Below are 12,208 nucleotides of genomic sequence, written 5' to 3'. Positions count from 1 at the left end.
AAATAAAATCAGTGATGACAAGGCTGCATTGGGTGGGGCAGAAAACTGCTCAAATCGTCAAACAGCCGGGACATGAATTGCAAAGAGCAAAGATGTAGAAGCCAAATGTCTGAAAATTAATTTGTGGGCAAGCAGCTCTGCTGGGAATTTTAACACATTCCCTTTTGTTCATTTTAACTGCTGTTTTCAGGTCCCTGATCACTTAAGGAAAATGGTCAAGATAGGCTGAAAGTCAGAAATGCCTACTTACTGGGTTGCGTTTTAAATCAGTGAGGTTTAATTTCCTCAATTAATTGTTAACCTGTGCACTTCAAGTCAATTATGTGCTGTTACTTTAAGACCAGTTGTATGTAACTTTTAAATGTCTAGATTGTAAGGGTTGCTTTGTGTATCTGGTGAAACTGAGAGGGGGGAAAAAAAAAAGGAAAAATATATAAAGAGAAAGAACTTGGCAGAGGCTGTCCCTTTTCCTGCTGGATGTTTTTCAGGTGAACTACCCAGCTATGCTACTGTGTTAAAGTCAGGCCAACTGTGTGGAACTAAGGATTATTCCACAAATCCCATTTTAGTAGTTCTTTTAATGGTGGTTTTCCTCAAGCCTTACTTTTTCCTATCATTTCCCACCCTGACTGGGATTCTCCCAGCTTCCCCAAAGCGTTGTATCTCTTGGGCTTTTGATGTGCTGGGAGCTGTGGCCAGGAGCAGAAACTGTGTGCCCCATGGGTCCTTGCCTGACATGGGGCTGCAGCCTCCAATCTCTTTATCAGATGGACAGAAGCATTCCAAGTATGCTTCTGGTCACTGGGGGATACGGGGATGTGAAAAATAATGGAAAAGGAAGGCTTAGAGAAAAGAGGCTAGGGAAACTGGGGCTTTTTGTCTTTTTTTTTTTTTTTATAAAAAAAAAAAGTTTTTAACTTATTTCTTTTTAAAGATCTATTTATTTATTTATTTATTTATTTATTTTAAGAGATAAAATTCTCTATCCCTATGCAGGTTGTTAAAACAATGTGATACTATTTTTTTTTTTTTTTTTTTAATTCAGTGGGTGTTGCAAGGGTGCTCTGGTATTTCTGAGTGGTCTGATGTCTTCTGAGCATCTGGCTTCTACAAGCGGCATGGGTTGTTCTAGTGCCATGGTGGTGCAAGACCCCAGTGGTGGTTCAGAGCCTCCAGTCCTAGTCAAGCGTTGAAGATATTTCCTCCAAATTGGTGTGCAAAACCAACGAGCAACAAATGGAAGTAGTGAGGGGGTTTGCTACCAAATCACACTATTCCTTAGACAAATACACATGACCAGGAGGAATGACCTTCAAATGTCTTCAAACTCATCACACCTTCTCTGTCCTCAATCTTCAGAGATGTAGCATCTTGTCCCCTTGACTCTCCCAGAGGGCTGTTTTTTGATCCCGTTGAACACTGAGAGCTTTTGAAATCTCTGTTCAGTGGTCTTACTTGTTCTTAACCCTGCCATCATTTCTGCCCTCACTGGGTGTGGTATTTCCTGCCTTTCTTGTATCACTTTTCTCTTTTTGATAACAATTCTGTTGTCCTTCAGTTCTCTTTTTCTTATTGCCATTTTTTTCACCAAGCACCCTGTGAACTCCCTAAAGCCCCTGCTCTTAAGTGGTGCGTGGAGATGCTTGCTTTGGCCAGACACTGCATCATGCAGTCATTTGGCATTGGAGCCTTGTGTAAAATACTAAACACTAAATCTAATGCTCAGTGACACAACTTACAGTGTTCTTAGGAGTCACAAGTCACGTCAGTGATGCTCCAGTTGCAGCTCAGTTGTGTAGGCTTTGGAAGAGCATTGCAAATTTTGAAGCACAGCTGACTTTTTTATGTGTATCAGTGTTCAAAGGACTTTTATTGAGTGATGGATTAAACATTTTCAATAATTTATAAAATCTTAAATGCTGCAGACCCTATTTTTACAGAGAGTGATTGTGTAGTGTCAGGAGATATCTTTTTCAGCTGGGCTATTTCATGGAAAACTGCCTGTGATGCAAAGAGATGAGCACTCAACAAAATGAATGTAGCTTGCAAACATTTTTATGTTCCTCACTTTCCTGCTTGCTGCTAGTTGATTTTCAGTCTTGCTGATCAATACTAAAGCTGTCTGGAAAAAAGGGGAGAGGGAAATGTAATGAAGTTAAAAATGTTTTCCACTTTGCACAACTTCAGTTTTGAAATTTAGCTATTTATCCCAAGCGCACAAGTGAATTGGTTGGGACTGCCTTAAATTCCTACTGAAGGGCAGATAATTTACAGAGAGGACGCAAGATAAGACAGGCGGCTGCTACACTGTTTAAAAATCCCTGAAAACATTTCAGGATCCGGTCGATGCGCCCTGGGCAGCTGCACAACTGCAGGGAGCTGCTACGTGAGCGGCGATTCCAGCAGCAAATGTAGCGTGACCTGTGTCAAGCCCAGAGGACAGGAAAAGCAGCCACGGGTGCAAACAAAGAGCCAAGGGAGAGAAGAGGAGCAGGGCAGGGGTGTCCTCACCCCTCTGTGTGTGGCAGCAGAGTGCTGTTGGTTGCCTGTGGCTGCCACTGGGCGGGTGGCACTGGCTGCTCCCACAAATGCTGCCTCTGCCTGTACGAAGCTTGGCTGTGAAGTATGCATGGGGTTTGGAAAGCATAATGTTATTTTAATCATAAATTATTTGGAAACTTGATACAGAAATAGCTGCGGATCACTTATTCCAGAGGGGTGTTTTGTGCAGTCAGGGTCTTTATCAGCTTCTCAGTGGGAACTGCATTAATATTGCCACAAAAATGCAAACAGTAGTGCCTTTGATAAAGCAATTTGGCATCGCTTAAGCAGAAAGATGTTTTGTTTCCCTAAGACACAACACTGTTTTCAGTACAGGGACCTGGCATATGTGCCAGCATATGGAAAGAAAATACCAGTTTCATTAATGTTTGTATTCGGAAGCTGTGGGGAGGAGATGTATGAGGAAGCTGCCTCTGCAAAGAAGGGGACAGCACAGGAAGCCCAAAATTTAATGCCGTGGATGAGATGCCCATGGTCTGCAGGCAGCCTCCCACACTTAGCCCTGTGAAGTATCCCCGGATGTCTCCCCTCCTTGCTTTTGCACATGCTGATGCAAGCTGGCCCCCAGTCCTGCCTGCTGCAAAGGGAACGCCTTGCTGGCCATACAGTAGGCATCTTGGTGGAGAGTGTGGAAATACCCTTTAGTATTCTCTGCTGTCCTATGGGTATTTTATGTTCAGTTAGTGCGTTATTTTGATTTTTAGATGGCTCTCTGGTTCAGGAATCCTGAAAGGAAGCTGTTGTGCAACTCTTTTAATCTGATTTTACAAGTCAGTTCCAGCTTGATTCCCAGCACAAAGAGACAAAGAGGAGCTCAGTTGTATTTTTCATCCAAAAGTAGAAGGCCCTCCTCCTTTGAAGCTCTGCTGCAGAATGCTATGTTTAGAGAGTGATTTGCTATTGTTTAAATTTAATCTCCATAATTACATTGGGGTTGGATTAATGACGGGTTATTTTTCCGAATCATTCTCTTCTGGCACTCGCAGCTCTGGAGTATAAAGCCAGGTTTTCATTGGATGTAAACTGGCATTGTTCCACTGAAGTTAGTGGAGTAATTCCACTTTATATTGTGGTGGCCCAGATGTGATATTACAGCCGTTTCTAAGAAAGCGCCCTTTTGGAGTTTTGTTGGCCTTGAATCTTTTATCACTATTTTTAATCTATCTAGGCATTAACTTCCAAATGCGTTACATTTGTGGTAGCGTAGCTAGCCCTTGTCTCTAGACCACCTCGGCTGTACTCAGAGGGACAAACAGCAGGTGTAATACTGAATTCAGCCATATGTATCTTGGCTTCTTTCTGTTTAAAAGCTGCTTTTATTGTGAAGAGTGTAAGCAGTTGCAAATGGGAAAGGCTCACTATTTACGTCCAGTGAGCTTCAACGTGCCCTTGTCTATCAGGAGAGAGCTTGGTCTGTTCATGGTGTCTGAGATGCAGTACTGCAGGTCCAGAAGAGGTGTTTGAGAGGCAGACGAACTCAAGGAGGAAGAAAAAGACCTAGGGAGACATAACACATCTCACGGTGACATTAGAAACAGTGGAGAATGTGTTTGACATAGGGAATGGTGCTGCCACCATGATCATGGCTATGGAGAGAAGCAGTCTTTTCTGAGACCCTGAGGGATTGTTCAGAGTTGCTGTGATCATGGAAGGCATGTAAAGGTGCTAGGCTGACAGCAAGATGATCCCCACCTTGCTTTCAGACCTTTTATTTTAATGTCTCATCTCATCTTTCAGATCTTCTATTTGAAAGAATTTTCTTGCTCACTGTAAAATGGTCTGCTAGTAGATCTTAGTTTGGAGAACGAGGAGATTTTGCTTTCTTTTGGGCCCTTACTGGAAAGAAGTGGTCAGTGCTATCCTCAAGGGGTAGCAGATTTGGAGTGCCATTGCAGTGGTAAGAGCACAGGGCTGTTGAGCCCAATGGCCATCTGGCAGTGGTGTGCACTACAGTTAAGTGTGAACAAGAGGCAGCAGCAATGTTTTCCCTGATGTATCCTCACTGCTTCCAGGAGCCAGCTGTTCTGCTTGCTGGCCTACAGATGAAACATCTGCAGGTGCACTCAGTGTACAACTCAATGCTTGTTCCCTGTAACAAGCTGAAAGAAGGCATGAAGCTTTTTAGATTTCTCCTCTTCCCATTATAAGAAGTCAAATGGGTGCTTTGTACTTCTTGGGGAGTACTCTTTGTTCTTTTTTACACTGTACTTTGTGTTTTAGTAATAAAAGTCAGTTTTAATCTGTAAGAGCTGCACTGTTTCCACAGTTGGGTTAACTGGGAGACTTGATGTCTTTTTTCAGATTGACCTGGTATATTCAGAAAATCCAGACAAGCCTTCAGGTCTGTCCTGGACATCTCTTCAGAGTTAAATAAAGACTTGCTGCAGGTTCCAAACTTGTAGGTCCTGGTGCCTGATGGTCTAGATAAGCACACTTTTTGACACAGGAACCAAACTGTAAGACCCAAATGGAGACCAGATCTTACACTGAAATGTACCTCTTCTTGCATGTACAAAGCTTGCATGCCAGAAATCTTTTCTTCTGTCCTCTCCCACTATGCATCAGTTACTCAATTACTTACAAAAGTGCTGTTAACTTCTATATTAATCCTGCCATATAATTTGATTCTTACTCCTTTTGCTGTTATTTATTTATTAGTTTTAGGGGCTTTCTCATTTTATTAGGGATGGGGTCATGAAGGCTGAGAAGAAATGACTAGTAATGTCTTGTATATGTACTCAAATTTAATTCCTGAATACTTGTGGAAAACCCACTCTCTATAAGCAGGTCATGAATGCTGGTTGCTTTTGCTGGAGTGTGGTCCTACAAAGCCAAGTCGTTGCTGAAGCACAATTCAAAAGCACAGTGCAAAAGGTTCTTCGGAAGTTTCAGGCTTGCTGGGGACAGGATGGACAAAGAATGCCACAACCCAAATAGTTGTGTGTCAACTATTTGTGTGTCAACTGTGTCAACTCTCCTTCTCCTCCCCCTCCAAGGAGTCAGATTGCCACAGAGATTATAACTACCTACCCAGATAATATATACATGTAAAATGTTTGCTTTTAGAGGTGTAGGTTTGGAGTATATATTTTAATATTTTTGGCTTTAGCTCCTGGAGCTTGACCTAAAGACTTAAGACACTGTTGAGACTGTCAGCTGAACACCTGACCTAACACTTTCTCAGCATCTGAGAACTTGAGAAAGACACCAAATATCATGACATGTTAGTCATGTTGTTATTCTAAAAGAAAATTGTGTTTAATCGGAAAAGACTGTTGTCTTGTTTCTGCTTACTAGTTACTTCAGATCCAAAGAAATCCTGAAAGCTCCTACGTGCAAGAAGAGTTCATTTCAATGACTGTCATCAGGGTTAGATTCCCTTGGTGAAAGCTGTATGTGACACTCTCAAATGGAAGTAGTATGGTATAGTTACCAAGACAGATAAAATGTGTTAATTTCTTAATTAACTTTGTTTTTATTATTATCCTTGTGCAGTGCTTTTAAAGTAGCAAGTACTGTAAGCAGTATGTTATTTTTAAACTAAGGACATCTTGTGCTGAAATTGGCCATTGCAAAACTAGTTTAGAATTAGAATACACAAAATTCAAAACCACAGTAACCCTAATTTTGACATTCTTGCCTTTTTAACTGCTCAACAATAGTGTTGTGTTTGTATAGTATTTAAAAATATTTGTAAAGGGGAATGTAAAGAGCTACCGGCACAGTTCTCTGTTAACTATTTGCGTGTGCTCATCCATTCTGCTCAGAGAGAGTTTTAATGAAAATTTGGGGGCAACTCCCAGAGCCCATAGTTTGGACCCTATTTTGCTTGTAACATGCAAACCTGGATCTGTAGCCTCCAAGGAGCCACTTCAACCAATGGGTAATAATGCTTAGAATGAGGGTGACCCTGAGGATGAATTTTAGAGGGTTACAGTTTGTGTCAGTACCCTACCATCCCTATTTTAGCCTGGCTTGTTCCTGATGCACTGGTGTTCAATCTGCCCAGCCATGAGCTGTCTGGTTTTCTCTGCAAGGGCTTTATGAAGATGGAACTTGCACATGTCCATCCTCAGGCAAAAATCAGCTTTGGATTGACCATGTTGCTGGGCAGACCAACCTGAACAAATTCCCATTGGAGAGAAGGAAAAAAAAAAAAAAAAGAAAGAAAAGGAAAGCAGCTTGAGAAATGATTTCTCTTTTTTGCTGTTGCCTTGCATCTTGGCATGTGCCATCTGCGTTTTGAATAATAGATCATCTGATGTGATGTAATGTGATAGCAATACAAACTGGGTAATCCTGGGAAGCAGCAGCTTGGGTCTTGTTTTTCCAAATTTTACTGTTCTAAAGCTTGACTTCTTTGTTCAAAATGAACTGTTTCCAGGGGGTAAAAAGCCCCCAGAGAAGAACTGTTGGCATTTTATATTTTTAAACTGTCTTGCTGAATGAAAACAGTTGATTATTAACTTGATGGGGTGACAATGAGTATATAGAACTTAAATATCTCACCACTCCCACAAAGAAAAAAAAACCCACCCTCCATTGTATCATGGGAAGATACATAGCCAGAAAAACTTTCCAACTCGTTAAACTTTTATACTTACTTCATACAAGCTTAATGTAGGCTTTTTTTCCACCCTGTGATGATGCAGGGACACTGAACATATCTGAGAAGGATACCATATACATAAAGCCTTTCTGAATGTGCATTTCTTGTAAAAGAAGAAGCAAAATTACTTAATCTGGAGGATTAAAAAAAAGGTTTCCTTGTGTGTGTGTTTCAGGTTGTTTACTCTCCCAGCTCTGATAACAAAATCAGTTTGAATGCTTCCCCCATAAACAGTGTGGTCAGCTTCTATGATTGTCTGGGGTGTTCACACAAGGACACGGTGAAAGGAAGAACTTTTTAAAAAACAGGAAAATACTATTGTAACATATCACACAAGTTGCAAACTGGGAAAGGGTACTCAGAGTCAGAAGCTGTACCTGCATCTACTTTTGATGCTCAGTGGTGCATGTTTGGGTGTTATTTATTTTTTTTTCCCTTTTGTGGATGCGTTTGACTTTTTAGTAAAGGGGTAGTGCTATTTCCCTTTTAAACTGTGAATTTTGTAGCGTAGGTCTGCAAGTAACTGCAGAAGGTGGCTGTTCTGCTCACACCAAGCGCTGTGTCCCCACTGCAGGCCAGGTGGGATGGCTCTGCACTGTCACTCTATGCCTTGGCAGGAGGTGTGGGGGCATTCCCATGGCTATTTTTCTCCTGTGTCATTGAGGTTTTCCTGCTCCCTGCCTGTCTCCCTGGCTTGGTTTTTGCCTGGGGTCTGCTGTTCATCCCAGTGGCATCTTTCCCCTTGTTCTTGTAGGTCTTTACCACGCACAGTGGGGCTGCTGCCTGTTGTCTGCAGCCATGAGCCTGGGGGAAAGCAGTCTTTCTGCAGTGCATTGTTCCCTCATCCCACTGGCAAGGCAGGAGGGGATGGGGGTTTCAGCAGGTTGTTGCACCCACAAGCAAGGATGTTACAAGTTCTAAATTGAGACTCGTTGCTTCATCCCCTCCATCTCTCCAAAACGGCTGGTGCAGACGTTCCCTCACCATTAATTACGTCCTCTCACCTTATAGCAGCAAGCTACAAAGCCAGGCTGGGCACGTTGCTCTGCTGCAGACAGCTGAACGCAGCTTCTGAGTGGTTGGACCCTTGCAAGTTTCTGAAAATACATCGCCACTCTGTTTTGGGAGACGTGTTGTGCTTTGGGGCAACTTGGGCACTGGGCAGCTCAGGTCCCTTCCTGGCCAGCGTCCACACAAGTCTCTCTAACTAGCCCAGCATTTTTGAGGTTGTTCCTGGTTAAAAGCAGGGACAAGTGCTTCAGAGGGTCACCCATAACTGGTGGGTAACTATTTAATTGCTTGGTGACGTTGCATCATTTAACTTGGAGCAATCTGTAGTGGAGATGCTGGGCATTACCACCTCCTTTCTGGAAGTCTCAGGGTGTCGTCACCCACAGCTTTCAGTCATTTCATGTCCAAACTGCTCAGTTAATAATGCTAGCGTGCCAAAATTGGCAGCAGCATCTGACTTTGACAGCAGTTTTGTTTGCCCTGTGGCAGCTTTTAAGGCAGCATCTCAAGGCGCGGTGTCCCACAAAATGCTCCATGGCAGTCATGCGGAGGTGAAAGGATTTCCAGGCGAGCTTCAAAGAGAAGGATGTGACTAAGTGTCTCACAGGGAGCCAGGATGCACATCCAGCCAGATGAGGCAGCTCACACGAAAGGGCTGCCAAAGGAAAGGGAGAGGAGACAGACGAAACCGGGACTGGGGAATGAAGAGGAACAGGCAGTCGGGAAAGGTAGAGAGGAAAATCTCCATGGGCTGTTTCCAGCAGCCAGGAGAGGTTTCTGCTCTCCAGGGAGGTCACCTGTGGGTAAAGCAGTGAAAGTCAGGCTTGTTGGCCATCATTCCTGGCTCTGCCACAAGCCTGTCTGTGGACAAGTCACTCTTCTTGTGACTCAGTATTGCATCTGCAAAACAGGGACTGTGGCTTGCCTCACAGACTGTTGTGACAGTAGTCTGGTGGATGCTCTTGCAGTTTGATGTCTCAGTGAGGAGCAGGGGAAAAAAGGCAACAAAAACTGAGCACAAAGACTGAAGTGAAAAGGAATCAGTGCTTCTATCACTGCCTTTGAATTTAATCATATCTCTAATGATAATATAATCATGACTGATCCCTCACTGACGTATGCTGCTTCAGTTGCACGGGTGGGAACAGTATTTTGGTTTTAGTTTTCCTTCTCCCTAGGGCTTTAAAGGTGTAATTATGTATGTTTACATAACATGTTAATGTTTTAAGCAATTACTAATAGAAAATTAGAAGAAATAATAAACAATAAATTCAAATCAGACTATAACTAGATGTAGTAAAGTACTATAAGAATGGAATGAGAAGTAAAGTTTGCAAAGGGAGCCTGAAACAGAGAAAATGCAAATCCTCAGGCCTGAAGAAGGAGGGCTTTTTGTTTGAACCTGTCTAAAATCCATACTTGACATTTTACCTCGGGAGGGTTGAGGCCATGGAGGATGACTACAGAAAGCAGAAGAGGTCACTTCTTCACAGCTCTCAGGCTCAGATAAGCTCCTGCAAAGGAAGGAAAGCACAGTGTTTGGTTAGGTCTAACTCTTGAGATAAATGCCGTGTTAATCGTACTCTGATCACAAGGAAGTCTGACAGCAAAAGCACAAACCTAGGAGCCACAAAGCAGCTGCTTTTAGGACCATTATGGAACTGGTTGACCTTGTGCTAACATTAATTCTGTCTTTGCTTTTCTCTTTTGCCTTAAAATGAAAAGAAGCTAATCATCTCCTCTGTTGGAAGAGAGGTGTGAGGCTTATGGAAATGCCATAAAAAACATGGAGATCCATAGGTGGAAAATGGTGGGGGAGGTCCCAGCCTCAGAGTTGTTGTGAGATGTTCTAAAAAGGAACAACATGCATGGTCATATTTCACCTGTCAAAGCTGACTTTTCTCTAAAAAAAATAATAAAATAAAATACTGAAATCTCAAAGGCATAGGCTAAAGAAGATGAACATCCATCTTCTCAAAGTACTGTAGGCTTTAGCTGCAGAAGCTTTTCTGGCACTTGCCAAGTCTGTGTTTGGAAAACAAATATGATTTCTGTTTTCTTGAAGGAACAGGTGGCAGCATGAGGAGACCTTTTGTTGTTAAATTTTAGTCATGGTTCCTTTTTTTCTTGTCTTCCCTCTCCTCATCTGCAGTTGAGTATGACAAGGAATTCATGCCTCACCAGCGGCACCACAAGGAGTTCAAGTTCAATTTGTCTCAGATTCCTGAGGGCGAGGCTGTCACAGCCGCTGAGTTTCGGATCTACAAGGACTGCGTGGTGGAGAGCTTTAAAAACCAAACCTTCCTTATCAGCATCTACCAAGTGCTGCAGGAACATCCAAACAGGTAGGCGAATGGGAGATAGACCTGTGGGGCAACTCTCTGCAAGGCTTGAAGGAAAGGCAATGGGATGAGATACCCCAAGCAGTGGTGGACCCCCTGCCCTGTTGAGCAGAGGGAGGGGACCTAGGAGATGAGGAGGAATGGAGACAGGTCCCTGCTCAACGTCACAGGCAACTCCCCTCCCTACTGGCCCTGCCTCCCTAGGTGCCCTTACACAACAGGTCTGAGGCCCTGGAGCTTGAGAGACCGGTGGGTGAGGATGAGGTGAAAAGTCTACCAAAGAGGATGCCTAGGGTGAGGAAGTCGACTCCACGCCTCAGGACTGCCTCCACTAAGAAAGACAGAAGGGTGATCATTGTAGGTGACTCCTTTCTCAGGGGAACAGAGGGCCCTGTTTGTCAACCTGACCCTACCTGTAGGGAAGTCTGCTGCCTCAGTGGGGCCAGGGTCATGGACATTGCCAGAAAGCTTCCTAACCTGGTTCACCCCTCTGACTACTATCCTCTTTTGATAGTCCAGGTTGGCAGAGATGATATTGAAGAGAGAAGCCTGAAGGCTATCAAACAGGACTTAAGGGAACAGGGACTATTAGTAGATGAGTCTTTGACAAGCAGTACAGGTCACGCTTTCCTCCATTCCTACAGTGGCAGGGAGGGGTACAGAGAGGACCTGGAAAGCCTACCTGATAAACAAGCAGCTCAGAGGCTGGTGTCAACACAGAATTTTTTTTTTATTATTATTATTATTATTTTTGACCATGGGGTGCTTTACTCTTGGAGCTGTCTTGGGTAGAGTGACCACGAAATGATAGAGTTCTCTATTCTTAGCAAATTCAAGAGGGGGACCAGTAAAACTGCTATCTTAGACTTCTGGAGGGCGGACTTTGAGCTGTTCAGGACACTGGTTGACAGAGTCCCTTGGGAGGCAGTCCTGAAGGGCAGAGGAGTCCAGGAAGGCTGGGCACTTCTCAAGAAGGAAATCTTAAAGGCTCAGGAGCAGTCTGCCCCATGTGCCCAAAGACAAGCTGATGTGGAAGAAGACCAGCCTGGCTGAACAGAGAGTTGTGGCTAGTGCTTAGGGAAAAAAAGAGGGTTTATGATCTTTGGAAAAGAGGGCAGGCCACTCAGAAGGATTGTAAGAACGTTGTAAGGATGTGTAGGGACAAAATTAGAAAGGCCAAAGCTCATCTGAAGCTCAATCTGAATACTGCTGTTAAAGGTAACAGAAAATGTTTTTATAAATACATTAACACGAAAAGGACGACTAAGAAGAATCTCCACCCTTTACTGGATGGGGGAAGAAACTTAGTGATGAGAGACGAGGAAAAGGCTGAGGTGCTTAATGCCTTCTTTGCCTCAGTCTTTAGCGGCAAAACCAGTTGTTCTCTGGATACCCAGTACGCTGAGGTGGTGGAAGGGGATGAGGAGCAGGATGTGGCCTTCACAATCCATGAGGAAATGGTTGGTGGCCTGCTACAACACTTAGATGTATGCAAGTCGATGGAGCTGGATGGAATCCACCCAAGGGTGCTGCAAGAACTGGCCAAGCCACTTCCCATCATTTATGGCCAGTCCTGGCTATCAGGGAAAGTCCCAGTCGACTGGTGGCTAGCAAATGTGATGCTCATCTACAGGAAGGGCTGGAGGGTAGACCCAGGAAACTATAGGCCTGTTAGTTTGATCTC

The 12,208-nt window shown here is 43.6% G+C and overlaps 1 protein-coding gene across 1 annotated transcript in view; it reads left to right on the top strand.

Moving 5' to 3' along the window:
* Positions 1-12,208, top strand: part of BMP6 (bone morphogenetic protein 6) — a 91,066-nt gene that overhangs the window by 52,954 nt on the left and 25,904 nt on the right. Inside the window, exon 2 of the mRNA XM_082752212.1 lies at positions 10,335-10,527. Within this exon, the coding sequence (XP_082608338.1) occupies positions 10,335-10,527 (193 nt within the window). The remainder of the gene's footprint in view (positions 1-10,334; positions 10,528-12,208) is intronic.

The sequence above is a fragment of the Aythya marila genome (assembly GCF_965140915.1).
Source record: "Aythya marila genome assembly, chromosome: 2".
NCBI lineage: Eukaryota > Metazoa > Chordata > Aves > Anseriformes > Anatidae > Aythya > Aythya marila.
Note: the sequence above shows the minus strand (reverse complement) of the source record. Positions and strands in the feature narration are given on the sequence as shown.